We start from the raw sequence: 12,943 nt of genomic DNA, 5'->3' as shown, positions 1-12,943 counted from the left end.
CGGTCAAACAACCACCCCTCATCACAGTCAAACACTCACAAAAACACTTCAGCGAGTAGGCCTTTCTAATCGACCTGGCCCGTGTATCCTGGAAAGAAATTGACCTCATTCCGTCAGTAGAGGATGACTGGTTACTCTTTAAAAGTGCTTTCATCACCATCTTAAATAAGCATGCCCCATTCAAAAAATGTAGAACCAGGAAAAGATATAGCCCTTGGTTCACTCCAGACCTGACTGCCCTTGACCAGCACAAAAACATCCTGTGGCGTACTGCATTAGCATCAAATAGCCCCCGCGATATGCAACTTTTCAGGGAAGTTAGGAACTTATCGGCAGACTCAACAGCCTTGGTTTCTCAAATGACTGCCTCGCCTGGTTCACCAACTAATTCTCTGATAGAGTTCAGTGTGTCAAATCGGAGGGCCTGTTGTCCGGACCTCTGGCAGTCTCTATGGGGGTGCTACAGGGTTCAATTCTCGGGTCGACTCTTTTCTCTGTATACATCAATGATGTCGCTCTTGCTGCTGGTGACTCTCTGATCCACTTTTACACAGACGAAACCATTCTGTATACTTCTGGCCCTTCTTTGGACACTGTTAACTAACCATACAACTCTCCTTCCGTGGCCTCCAACTGCTCTTAAATGCAAGTAAAACTAAATGCATGCTCTTCAACCGATCGCTGCCCGCACCTGCCCGCCCGCCTAGCATCACTACTCTGGACGTTCTGACTTAGAATATGTGGACAACTACAAATACCTAGGTGTCTGGCTAGACTGTAATCCTTCCAGACTCATATTAAGCATCTCCAATGCAAAATTAAATCTAGAATTGGCTTCCTATTTCGCAGCAAAGCATCCTTCACTCATGCTTCCAAACATACCCTCGTAAAACTGACTATCCTACCGATCCTTGACAAAATAGCCTACAACACTCTAGTCAGCAAATTGGATGCGTCACCAAAGCCCCATATACTACCCACCACTGTGACCACTGCGACCTGTATGTTCTCGTTGGCTGGCCCTCGCTTCATATTCGTCGCCAAACCCACTGGCTCCAGGTCATCTATAAGTCCTTGCTAGGTATAGCCCCGCCTTATCTCAGCTCACTGGTTACTATAGCAGCACCCACCCATAGCACGCGCTCCAGCAGGTATATTTCACTGGTCACCCCAAAAGCCAATTCCTCGTTTGGCCGCCTTTCCTTCCAGTTCTCTGCTGCCAATGACTGGAACGAATTGAAAAATCACTGATGCTGGAGACTCATATCTCCCTCACTATCTTTAAGTATCAGCTATCAGAGCAGCTTACAGATCATTGCACCTGTACATAGCCCATCTGTAAATAGCCCATCTGTAAATAGCCCATCTGTAAATAGCCCATCCAAATACCTCATCCCCATATTGTTATTTTATTTATAGATATTTTTCTTTTGCTCCTTTGCACCCCAGTATCTCTACTTGCACATTCATCTTCTGCACACCTATCACTTCAGTGTTTATTTGCGTAATTGTATTTATTTTGCCACTACGGCCTATTTATTGCCTTTACCTCCCTAATCTTACTTCATTTGCACACACTGTATATAGACTTTTCTATTGTGTTATTGACTGTACGTTTGTTTATTCCCTGTGTAACTCTGCCTTGTTGTTTGTGTCACACTGCTTTGCTTTATCTTGGCCAGGTCGCAGTTGTAAATGAGAACTTGTTCTCAACTGGCTTACCTGGTTGAATAAAGGTGAAATAAAAAAATACTGTATGTGGGAATGTCTTATGTCCGTTCTACATCTAGTGTTGGTACATGGAATATTCCTCAACTGCATATATCATAATACTTCTATTTGCAATAGCAATTTATGTACAACAACTGACATTTTCAGATATTATTTTGACAAACACACTTTGGTGCTTACAATTCATGCTCTATTGTCATAGATTTGGTGGGCACTGTGATCTTTGTGATATGACTTTCTTTAAGCATGTACTGATGAAACTGTCCCTTCATCTTTGTTTCTTAAAGTCTACAAACGCTTGGCCCTGTCCGGGGGTATCATCGGATGGGGCCACAGTGTCTCCTGACCCCTCCTGTCTCAGCCTCCAGTATTTATGCTGCATTAGTTTATGTGTCGGGGGGCTAGGGTCAGTTTGTTATATCTGGAGTACTTCTGTCTTATCCGGTGTCCTGTGTGAATTTAAGTATGCTCTCTCTAATTCTCTCTTTCTCTCTTTCTTTCTCTCTCTCGGAGGACCTGAGCCCTAGGACCATGCCTCAGGACGACCTGACATGATGACTCCTTGCTGTCCCCAGTCCACCTGGCCGTGCTGCTGCTCCAATTTCAACTGTTCTGACTGCGGCTATGGAACCCTGACCTGTTCACCGGACGTGCTACCTGTCCCAGACCTGCTGTTTTCAACTCTCTAGAGACCGCAGGAGCGGTAGAGATACTCTTAATGATCGGCTATGAAAAGCCAACTGACATTTACTCCTGAGGTGGTGCACCCTCGACAACTACTGTGATTATTATTATTTGACCATGCTGGTCATTTATGAACATTTGAACATCTTGGCCATGTTCTGTTATAATCTCCACCCGGCACAGCCAGAAGAGGACTGGCCACCCCTCATAGCCTGGTTCCTCTCTAGGTTTCTTCCTAGGTTTTGGCCTTTCTAGGGAGTTTTTCCTAGCCACCGTGCTTCTACACCCGCATTGCTTGCTGTTTGGGGTTTTAGGCTGGGTTTCTGTACAGCACTTTGAGATATCAGCTGATGTACGAAGGGCTATATAAATACATTTGATTTGATTTGCTAACATAATTGAAAAAGGTTTTTTTTGCCTTTTAAAATGATAAACTTGGATTAGCTAACACAACTTGCTATTGGAACACAGGAGTGATGGTTGCTGATAATAGTACGCCTATGTAGATATTCCATTAAAAATCAGACATTCCAGCTAAGTCATTTACAACATTAACCATGTCTACACTGTATTTCTGATCAATTTGATGTTATTTTAATGGACAAAAAAAACGTGTTTTTCTTTCAAAAACAAGGACATTTCTAAGTGACCCCAAACTTTTGAATGGTAGTGTATATCGCCCTACCATTTCCAAAAGGGAATGTTGTGAAAATGATATGGTCGGATATCCTATTCATTGGTTGGTTGTTGTGTTATCATTAAAACAGTGTCCACTTTCAGTGTGAAACTAAAGCCTTAACCCACATTATGGCTAAAATTCTTCGTCACTGCTCATAGTTAGATGTAATCTTGTATTTCTGAGTCTTGGATCTTCCTCGCACAGTAGACTTGATATCAGTGGGGAAGTGCAACATTTCAAAACAAAGCTCTTACTGGAGATTTGCCATGTAAAAAGACAAGCGAGAGTTTGCAGTGATTTGAAGTCATTCTTGGTGAAGTCGTCCACGGCCATCGGGTCCTATGATCTCCCATCCTTACACGTGGATTCAGACAGCCAAGAGGAAAACGCATCAACGGTAAGGATGATGCAGAAGGAAAATTGCCAAATTTTCAAATCCTTCTTTGACAGTGTTAAAGATATTTGAATTGCGTTTGATAGAATTATAGGTACAATGGAAGCCCATGGAATAGCCAGACACCAGGGTCTGCCAGGTCAAGGAGCCGGTCTCCCTTTCGGCCAAACTTTGTGACTGCTGGTGACTAATTGCCTCAGATGTCAGAGCCCCAGGTGAGTAGAAGCCAAGTGATATCAAATGCAGGACAGCACTAACCTCTTCCCCATACTCAATTGCTATGACAGCACTAAAAATGTATGATTTAAAGACATGAAGAAATGCACCTTATACTGTCGTACGCAGGAGACCTGGGTTTCAAAACTCTGGTTGGTCACAATAGCTATATTATAATTTCATTAATCCTAATGGGCTGTAACTGTAAAGTACTTATTATTCATATTATAATAATACTACTAATTTGGGGGGGTGCTTATATTTGCCCTGTTACACAAAAGCGTGTAATAGAAATGTATTTATTATTTTTGGCATATCCCAACTTCCCCTGAGACACCCGCAGAGAGTAGGGTCACCATTGTACAGCGCCCCTGGAGCAATTAGGGTTAAGTGCCTTGCTCAAGGGCACTGCAACAGATATATTTTTTATTTTTTTCCCCTTGCCGTCTCAGGTATTCAAACCAGCAACCTTTCCGTTACTGTCCCAAAGCTCTATGACACCACAACAGTCTATATACCGTTTAACTGCACATAATCGTGACTTTGTGATTTGTGTCTCAGCTAAGTCTAACAGGAAGAAGTCAATCTGTGTACCAAATCTAGACTCAGCCAGCATTACCCCAGTCTATGTCCCACTCAGAGCCCCTGGACAAGAAACAGAACTCAGGCTTCCCAGGCCTCTCCCCAAGCTACAGCAATGTGATGGATACCCAGGTGAGTCAACAACACCCTCTTCTCGTGTTTCATTACATCTAGGTTCTTCTAATCAGTTTTCCTGTCAGAACCAGCATAGAAGATGCACTCACTGCTGTGCAGAGGCCAGGGGCCTCTTCCTCTTTTCCACTCTCATTCTTCCGCTTCTAGTCTGGCTCACTGTGTCTTGCGGTTAATGTTCCAATTGTTGTTGCTAAATGATTGATGAACTGTTTTGACTGACCTCCAATCAGACTGGCTCCCGAACAGCCTATCAGAGCCCCTGTTTGAACCCCCGTCCTGTTCGCCGGCCTCCAGTTCCTCCCAAGACCTATTGCACTCTTCTGAGGCCCTCTCCATCTGCAGGTGGGGGCTATGACAATGTTGATAGATCTAAACTTGGAATGACTGAGAAGGTAAACCAAGAGAACCACTGAATAAGCCAGTATATAGTGTATACAGTAAGATAGGTTGAATAAAACAAATCAACCCACTAGTCTTCGCTAAGGTTTAACACAGGCCTTCGACGAGTAGAGCAAAAATAAGAAAAGACATCAACGTTCACTGTTTTATCAGTGTAACTTTACTTTCTGTCAATAAGACATCTTTGCTTTCTTTGTATTGGTATAGGATTCCATAGCACGAAAGCACAGTCAGTCCCCTTGCCCTGTTCGACCCCCAGCTCCACCCAAATCTGAACCCCTGTCCTTGTATGGGGACTATGACGTCAATAGATCCCAGAGTCCGACGGTAAGCACCACTCAATATCAGCATCACTCAAGTTACTTTTTAGGCCGTTATATCAATTCACAACTAACATCGCTTCTGGGATTTTTCATGTTCAATATCCCTCAAACACAGACAATGAGAGGTTGCCTCACCCATCACGGCCCCCACCATGGCCGGGAGGGCCCCCCTTCCACACCCTGTCTCGTTCCCCCTCAGTGATTGGCCACACAACTCCAACCCCTGCTGCAGGTGAGAGCAGTACATGTCCCTGTCTCCAACTGGTGCTGACAGAAGCACAAATACAGCTCACGACTGAAAATTTACATACACACATGGTGCCGTTCAAAGGATATAGTACAACATTTATTTATTGTGATATGCTTTCATTGCTTTCATCTGAGGTGAAACAGATACTGTATGTGTGTGACAGAGACAGGGAAGTGTTCACAGTGAAATATAACCACCTCTATTTATGTTCCTTCCTTCCTGAAACTCAAAAAGTCCCCTCATGGTTATTAAATGTACTTGTGTCTTGTTGATTTGTTGTTATTGTTCACATGTGAAAACATGTGTTTTTGGGACACTTCACATGTGCAAGTGAAATCAATTGGAAACATGTTTTTGGAACATTTCACGAGACCATGTTTTCACATGTTGTCGCGTGTTTAGTTTCATGTTAATACATGTTGCTCTTGTGGAAGGACCAGCAGGCGGCAGCCTGGTCCCACGGATAGTAGCCCAGCCCGGTGAGTAAAGGTGATCAAAGGCAGTTAAGCACAGCTGACTGTACTAATCACCTATTTTTATCCCCCTACAAGAGAGAGGAGGGAACTGGCAGTCTGGAGAAAAAGAAATGGTGATTGATTCTCCGAAGGAGAGGATTTACCTGATGAAAGGGAGAAGAAGAGGACAAATTACCTCTTGGGAATGGCAACCACTGATCCGCACCACCACCCGAAAGGAGCTCTCCACGAATGGATAGTTGAGGCAGTGACACACCCGTGATTTGTGTTATAGTTAAATGTTACTCACCTGGTGTTCCTTATCCCTGTAAAGAAGAAGATTTGTGTTATCCTTGTGAGATCCTTGATTGTGTGGGATTGTTTGAGAAGAAAGAAAATAGAGAAAAATAGAGAACTTTGTTCAATGTAAGAAAACCTGCTCCCGACTCGTTTATTCCACCTTTCCGCTTTCGAGCAACCTAAAATTACTTGGTCCACTCACACTTTACATGTTGTCACATTAACTTAGCTTAAACACGTGATCAGGTGACATTCATGTGGTTTTCCGTAATGGGGTGAGGACCATGTTAGGATGTTTGTGAAATGTTCGCAAGACATTTGTTTTACCAGTTGTCAGGACGTCACATGATGGTCCCAGATGATCCCAAACCATTATTAATAAAGTAATGGTATGGTAGTTTTAAAGTAAGTGGTACGCTGTTCAGCTGAAACATGACAACACCTGGGATTTGAAGTCACAACCTCTGGATTTGTGGTGCACTGATCTTTCTGCTGCACCACAAATGATGTAGCATTGCCCTTCACATTCATTACCTACAATAAGTCTCTGCACTTAGCAAAAGAGTGCCTTCTGCACTGCTATTTTAGTCATCGGTTAATCTGACTTATCTCAACAATTTGAGGTTTTACTGTTGTCTAATGTTGGTGGGGCATATTATTGTGTTTTAATGTTACTCTGAAATCACTATGATAAATATAATAGTTTTTATTGAGTGTATTATACAAAGATGAGATTTGCTATACAGAAACCCAGCCTAAAACTAGAAACAGCAAGCAATGCAGATGTAGATGCATGGTGGCTAGGAAAAGACTCATGGGAAAACATTCCAGGTGAAGCTGGTTGAGAGAATGCCAAGAGTTTACTGAGGGATAATACATTTGGTTTTGTAATTGTGTATGTGTCTCTTTCAGGCTGGGAAAACATGCCTCCTTCATTTTATGGCCTCAGTCTAGAGGATGAAACCAGGTGAGACCTGACTAACCTCTTACTGTACACATGTGGTTAATACACCATTTCAAGGATAGAGCTTTGATCTTACATCTAATACAGCCAGGCATACCATTTAATCAGCCCTCTGTCTTTTATTAAATCTGTCTTTCCATCCCACCAGGGAGTTCAGCTAGAGGTGCGTCTATGTGAAAAATGGCCTCTGTCTGTTCAACTGCCTGCTAATGAAGCGTAATGATACCCTGCGAGGCCACTTCACAGAGCTCAACGACCTCGCCAAGAAGCTGGACAAAGTGCAAAAGAAAACCAAAACCATGGCTATCGCAGGGGGCACCACGGACGCCACGGGAGGGACGGTGGCCATTGTGGGCATCGTCCTCACCCACATGACCATGGGTTCCTCCCTCATAGCCACAGCAATTGGGCGGGCATGGTGGCGTCGGGTAGTGGGATAGGCATCAAAGCGGCCATGGGCAACAACAAAATCAACTCTGTGGACCGGAAGAGGCTGGAGGAGGTGGTGCAGAAGTACGAAGCCGAGAGAGCAGATTTGGAGTTGTGTCTTTTTTTCATCCACAGTGGGATGGCTGAGCTGAGGCGGTACAACTTCCACAGGCTCCATCATGCTGATCCTGAGGCCCTGCGGATGGCCACGGTGCTGGAGGCAGTGCATCCTGGGTGTAATAAGTCCCAACAGTTGGGCATGAAGTCTGAGATGATCCTAAAGGGTTTGCCAGAGACATGGACCTGTATTATACTGACAAGGACGGCCAGAGGCTGAAAAGGGCTCTGAGACTAAGTTTGCAACCAGGATTTGTGGTGTGACCCAAGAGCTACAGGAGGAGCTCAATGAACTGCACCAGGTCTGGCAGACTTTCTCTCTAACAGCCGGTAGATTTTGAGGTGTGTGTGTGCCGTCGTTAATGCAGTAAAGGTCTGGCAATGTTTTGGACACATACAAGATATTGTTTTATTGGGGGTAGGCCGGAGGGAGGTGCTCATTTTTGAAGTGGGTTGCCCTATTGAAGCACACATGAAGCCAGCATTTGCTGACAAGTTACTGAAATGTCAGCCCCCGTGAACAGCCTTGGTTAACAGTACAAACTTGCAGTGCTAATATTTGGGAGTCTCAGCCATGTACATAGGCTGACAGTACCTGGCTTTCAGATTGCAGGCCTGAATAGGACAAAGGCAAAGCAGCGGTACTGCTCTGTGTCAGCTGTTTGGGCAGCCTTGGTGCTTTCTGTATCCATAAGTCTCCATATATCCATGAACTTCGAAATGTTTGAATCCTCTCAACTGTAATGTGATTTGTGGATTAAAATAAAGTATTTAAAATGTACGAGTGTGAATGTGAAATGTTTTACTACGCAGTGTGTACTGCTGAGAATATCCACAGGACATTTGATCTATATCCTATTTGTGAATTATCTGAATACTAAAAAGGATGTGCAATTACATTTATTGAAAAGTTGTTTGCTCACATAAATTATGTGATTAGTATAAGACATCACAGGATGATTTCTAAAACTGGCCCGTTAACCCCCAATGTGCGGAATGATACGGTTTCCACTAGCTTCTATAGCCACAAAGTCAGATTCCACAGAAAAAAATTTGCTTTGGTCTTAATTTAAATTTAGGGGTTAGACATAAGGTTAGCAGTGTGGTTAGGGTTAATATCACATTTTAAGAAGAGAATTTGTAGAAATGGGTGGGGTTTATGACTTTGTAGCTATAGAAGCTAGTGAGGACCCGTGGAAGGATATCCAAGGTCTGCATCAGCGATGTATATAAACCCTTGAATGCCTTTTTGAGGCTTTGAAGCCACTGGTCGGACATATTGGCACTCCCCAGTAGGCGCAGTCCTCCATAGGAATTAATGGAATTCTATTTCACTTAAATGTTTCAAGGACAAAATTACATGTATTTAAGTATTTGTTGCGGTAGTGGGGACAGTAACATCAGAAGCCTCAAAGAATCTGACTATTTTTTCACTTTATGTTTATCTCACATAATATAATTTCAAAGTATGCATTAAGGTGTCTGTAATAGTATAAACGTGACAAAAATGAATGTAGACATTAATAAATGCTTTTCTTTAACTTCCAAAATGTGTTTTACAATGGGGGGGCAAGATGGAAGCACGGTGGCTTCAACACAAAGCCTCCTATAAGTCATCTAGTGTGTATATATACATCGTTGGTCTTTTTGAGAGTTGTTTATTACGCTGCGCCCTCAGCATGCGTCGTTTTCAACCAGCACCCAACAACATTCAAGTGACACCGCTTTCTTGGGCGAAATGGCAGTTTAACGGTTCGCGGCGGTCCTAGCAGCAGCAAATCCAACAGTGCATCAATCCAGTGCACTGCTTCAACTTCATATTTGTCAAAATGACGTAAGTATATATTTGTAGGCAAGTGGCTAGCTAACGTGAATCTGTGACAGGTCAATGACGACAATGAGCTCTAACCTCAATTTGTGACGCTATTAGCCTGCTTATGTTGGGTAGCGAAGTATTTTTATAAATGCATATAGTATATCTTGCCGTAAGGTTGCCATTCGCCAGACAAATCCTTGGAATGACATTGGATACAGACGTCACGAGTCAGATCAGAGAATGTGACATTGTATCTCTTTCGGGCAAAATGGTCAGTGAATTGTTAATATAACAGCCCGCGACATTGTCACCAAATTGGTAAAAAATAAAATAATAATAATAAATAATATGGGTGATACGATTTTATTCCAGGAATGCCAACCTGGAACAAAATGGTTCTTGTTCTTTTTCGAACAAAATGGCGATATAATCAGTGTTTAAGGCGGGAGGGTGAACACAAGCGTGGCTGTTAGGAAGGCAGAAGCAGCCATCTCATTCGCTAGACACACTTCCATCACAGATCGAACAATGTGTAGTTATACAAATCTTTGCTTCCATTCTGACGATGGTTGCTGTGGAAACTGACTGACCTCATTTGGCGCGTGTGCGAGTCACAAGACAAAGACAGGGAGGGTATTCAGTGCCAGTGCAAGGAGGTGCGTTGTAAAATAGTAGAGGCAGTGTTGTGCACAAAACGCATTACAGATATAAACATAAGTTCAGACTTACATATTTTTTTGCCACCCAATTAAAAATGTGTGCAGACAAATATTACATTACTCAATCACAACATAACATGACTGACCATGACAAAATATAGAATTAACATAAAGGAGAAAAGGCCATTTCTTTAGGCTACATTATGAGCTTCGGTTTACATTATTACATGAACTCACCATGTCTTCTCCGATCTCTTTCCCAGGTCCCTTGTGGAAACCCTTAGCACTGCTGTAGTTGACAGCATAAAAGAACCGCTCGACCTCCTACTGCAGTACCTACCGTCTCAGATCCTAGTGACTGTACAACAACAACAGAGCTATGACCATGATGAGCTCACAGTTTGGCCTGGGCGATATGGAGACCCTACTCAGGGGGCCTTCCTCTCTCATGGCTGACCCCATGGGGTCGCTGCTCTACCATGATGAAGTTACCTTGATAGAGGGGGGGGCGTCACCCCTCTCGTCATCTCCAATTCTCCTTCTATCCCCTCCCTCTCCGCCTTCGCTGCTCCTCCAGGAAGAGAAGGCTGAGGCATACTTGCTGTCCTTCCCTTGGCTATCTGCTGATGAGCTAGGCCACACCCATCACATTGGTGCAGATAATGGGAAAGGTGAGGACCACCACATCCTGAGTCCTCCACATGTATGTTCATACTGGTCAACAGTGTGTAGAAATCCATAGCAATTTATATTTTATTCCCATGATCTGTTTTTTTGCAGTATTGAAAAGGTAATAGGTTTTCAAATCCAATTTTATTTGTCACATGCGCCAAATACAACAGGTGTAGTAGACCTTACAGTGAAATGCTTTTATCACAAATATTAAAACTTAGACTTCCACTTTGACATTTATGATCACCACTTGTAATGTGAATATTTGTATTTTAATATTACTTTAGCTATTAACCCGCTTTCTTTGTCCTCCACAGAAGATGCCTTTTCTGGCATGGACTGGATGGCTAAGAAGGTCGACCTGAGTGAGTTTGACCTGGACTCACTTATATGTTCCTGCAGCCCAGACGGTTCCCCCAGCACCCCTGAAGACCTCATTCCTTCCTTTGAGTGTCCCATGGAGCTGGACTCACTGCCCCTCCCAACTCTCCCTACTCCCACGGACCTCCCCACCACCACTGATCCACTCCTCCCACCGACCGTCTCACAGCCCCAGGAAGACCCTCAGGAGAAGGTCTATTCACCTCCCCCCTGCGTCCCCGATGCCCAGGAGGAGCTGGAGATCAAATCAGAGCCCCAGTCCCCAGCCCCCTCTCTTCTTCCATCTCCCACCTTCACCTTAAAGTTGGGTAGTGAGGTGGATGCCTCGGCGAGTGTCAGCGAGAAGCTGCTTCACCTGGAGGTTCGCCAGCCGGTCCCCAGCATCGTGCTGTCTCTCTCCCCGACCCGCATCGTTGTCCTCCTGGCCCCTAAACACGAGGTTGGCGTGACAACCCCCACCGTCACCATCCCAGAGATCCTCTCCTCTGACAGTGACGGCAGCTTAAGCTCCTCCGGTCAGCTCAACTGGCCCTCCATCGCCACAACTCAGTCAAGGTTCCAAAACAGGAGAAACCCGTACCCAACAACCCCCAAGTCCAGGCCACAACATCCAGACCAGCCATCTCCCACCACCACGTCCACTGGAGGACCCCCGAAGGAGAAGAAGCTCAAGAAGATGGCGCAGAACAAGACGGCGGCCACGCGCTACCGCCAGAAGAAGAAGACTGCGCAGGAGGACCTGAGCGCGGAGTGCGACAAGCTGGAGCAAAGGAACCACAAGCTGGCGGAGAAAGCAGACTCCATCGCCAATGGGATCCAGTATCTCAAGGACCTCATGGAGGAGGTGCGCCAAGCGACGAGCAAGAAGGGACTCAGAGACCTCTAACCGTAGTGTAACCCACCAAGTATCCTACTATCTATAATGCTTTTTAAATGCATGTATTGAGACTCCCAAAGCCCAAGTTCTATTGACCTTCCTGCCTGTCTCCTCCTTTGAGTTTAAAGAAACTGTTCTTGTAGCTTGAGTTTGATGTAGTCCCTGATCTCTTGTATAAAAACCTTAAGTATTTTCCGAACAGTATATTGACTTGTGTAATTAGTCTGATCTTCTGTAGTCTGTGTCATTGTTTATTCTTATCAAGACATGTCTATTTCTGTAGAAGCACGTAGTCTTAAATAGGTTTTGAATCCTATTATTCATATGTATTTTTACTGTTGTCTGAATCGTATCTAATTGTAAACCTTTCATTATCTATTAAAAAGTAACATCCATTTGGTTTTGTGCAATTCATTTAGCAAACTCTGGGAATATACAGTATGATCATAATACACTCGTGGCCAAAAAGTTTTGAGAATGACACAAATATTAATTTTCACAAAGTCTGCTGCCTCAGTTTGTATGATGGCAATTTGCATATACTCCAGAATGTTATGAAGAGTGAACAGATGAATTGCAAAGTCCCTCTATGCCATGCAAATTAACTGAATCCCCAAAAAACATTTCCATTGCATTTCAGCCCTGCCACAAAAGGACCAGCTGACATCATGTCAATGATTTTCTCATTAACACAGGTGTGAATGTTGACGAGGACAAGGCTGGATATCACTCTGTCATGCTGATTGAGTTCGAATAACAGACTGGAAGCTTCAAAAGGAGGGTGGTGCTTGGAATCATTGTTCTTCCTCTGTCAACCATGGTTACCTGCAAGGAAACACGTGCCGTCATCATTGCTTTGCACAAAAAGGGCTTCACAGGC

The 12,943-nt window shown here is 44.0% G+C and overlaps 1 protein-coding gene across 2 annotated transcripts; it reads left to right on the top strand.

Annotated features, from left to right (window-relative positions):
* The first annotated feature begins 9,304 nt into the window (after window positions 1–9,304).
* On the top strand, window positions 9,305–12,458 carry LOC139565378 (cyclic AMP-dependent transcription factor ATF-4-like). Of its 2 annotated transcripts, none has more exons than XM_071385669.1 (3): window positions 9,305–9,492; window positions 10,397–10,804; window positions 11,123–12,458. In XM_071385669.1, the coding sequence occupies exons 2-3, from the start codon at window positions 10,513–10,515 to the stop codon at window positions 12,070–12,072; spliced, it is 1,242 nt and encodes a 413-aa protein (XP_071241770.1). In that variant the 5' UTR covers window positions 9,305–9,492; window positions 10,397–10,512; the 3' UTR covers window positions 12,073–12,458. The 2 variants fall into 2 exon arrangements, with proteins under 2 accessions (XP_071241770.1, XP_071241771.1); XM_071385670.1 differs by having other exon boundaries at window positions 9,346–9,492; window positions 11,126–12,458.
* The last annotated feature ends 485 nt before the right edge of the window (window positions 12,459–12,943 follow it).

Source organism: Salvelinus alpinus, chromosome 36, assembly GCF_045679555.1.
Source record: "Salvelinus alpinus chromosome 36, SLU_Salpinus.1, whole genome shotgun sequence".
NCBI classification, from domain to species: Eukaryota; Metazoa; Chordata; class Actinopteri; order Salmoniformes; family Salmonidae; genus Salvelinus; species Salvelinus alpinus.
The sequence above is the reverse complement of the archived record's forward strand: the minus strand, read 5'-3'. Positions and strand labels throughout refer to the sequence as shown.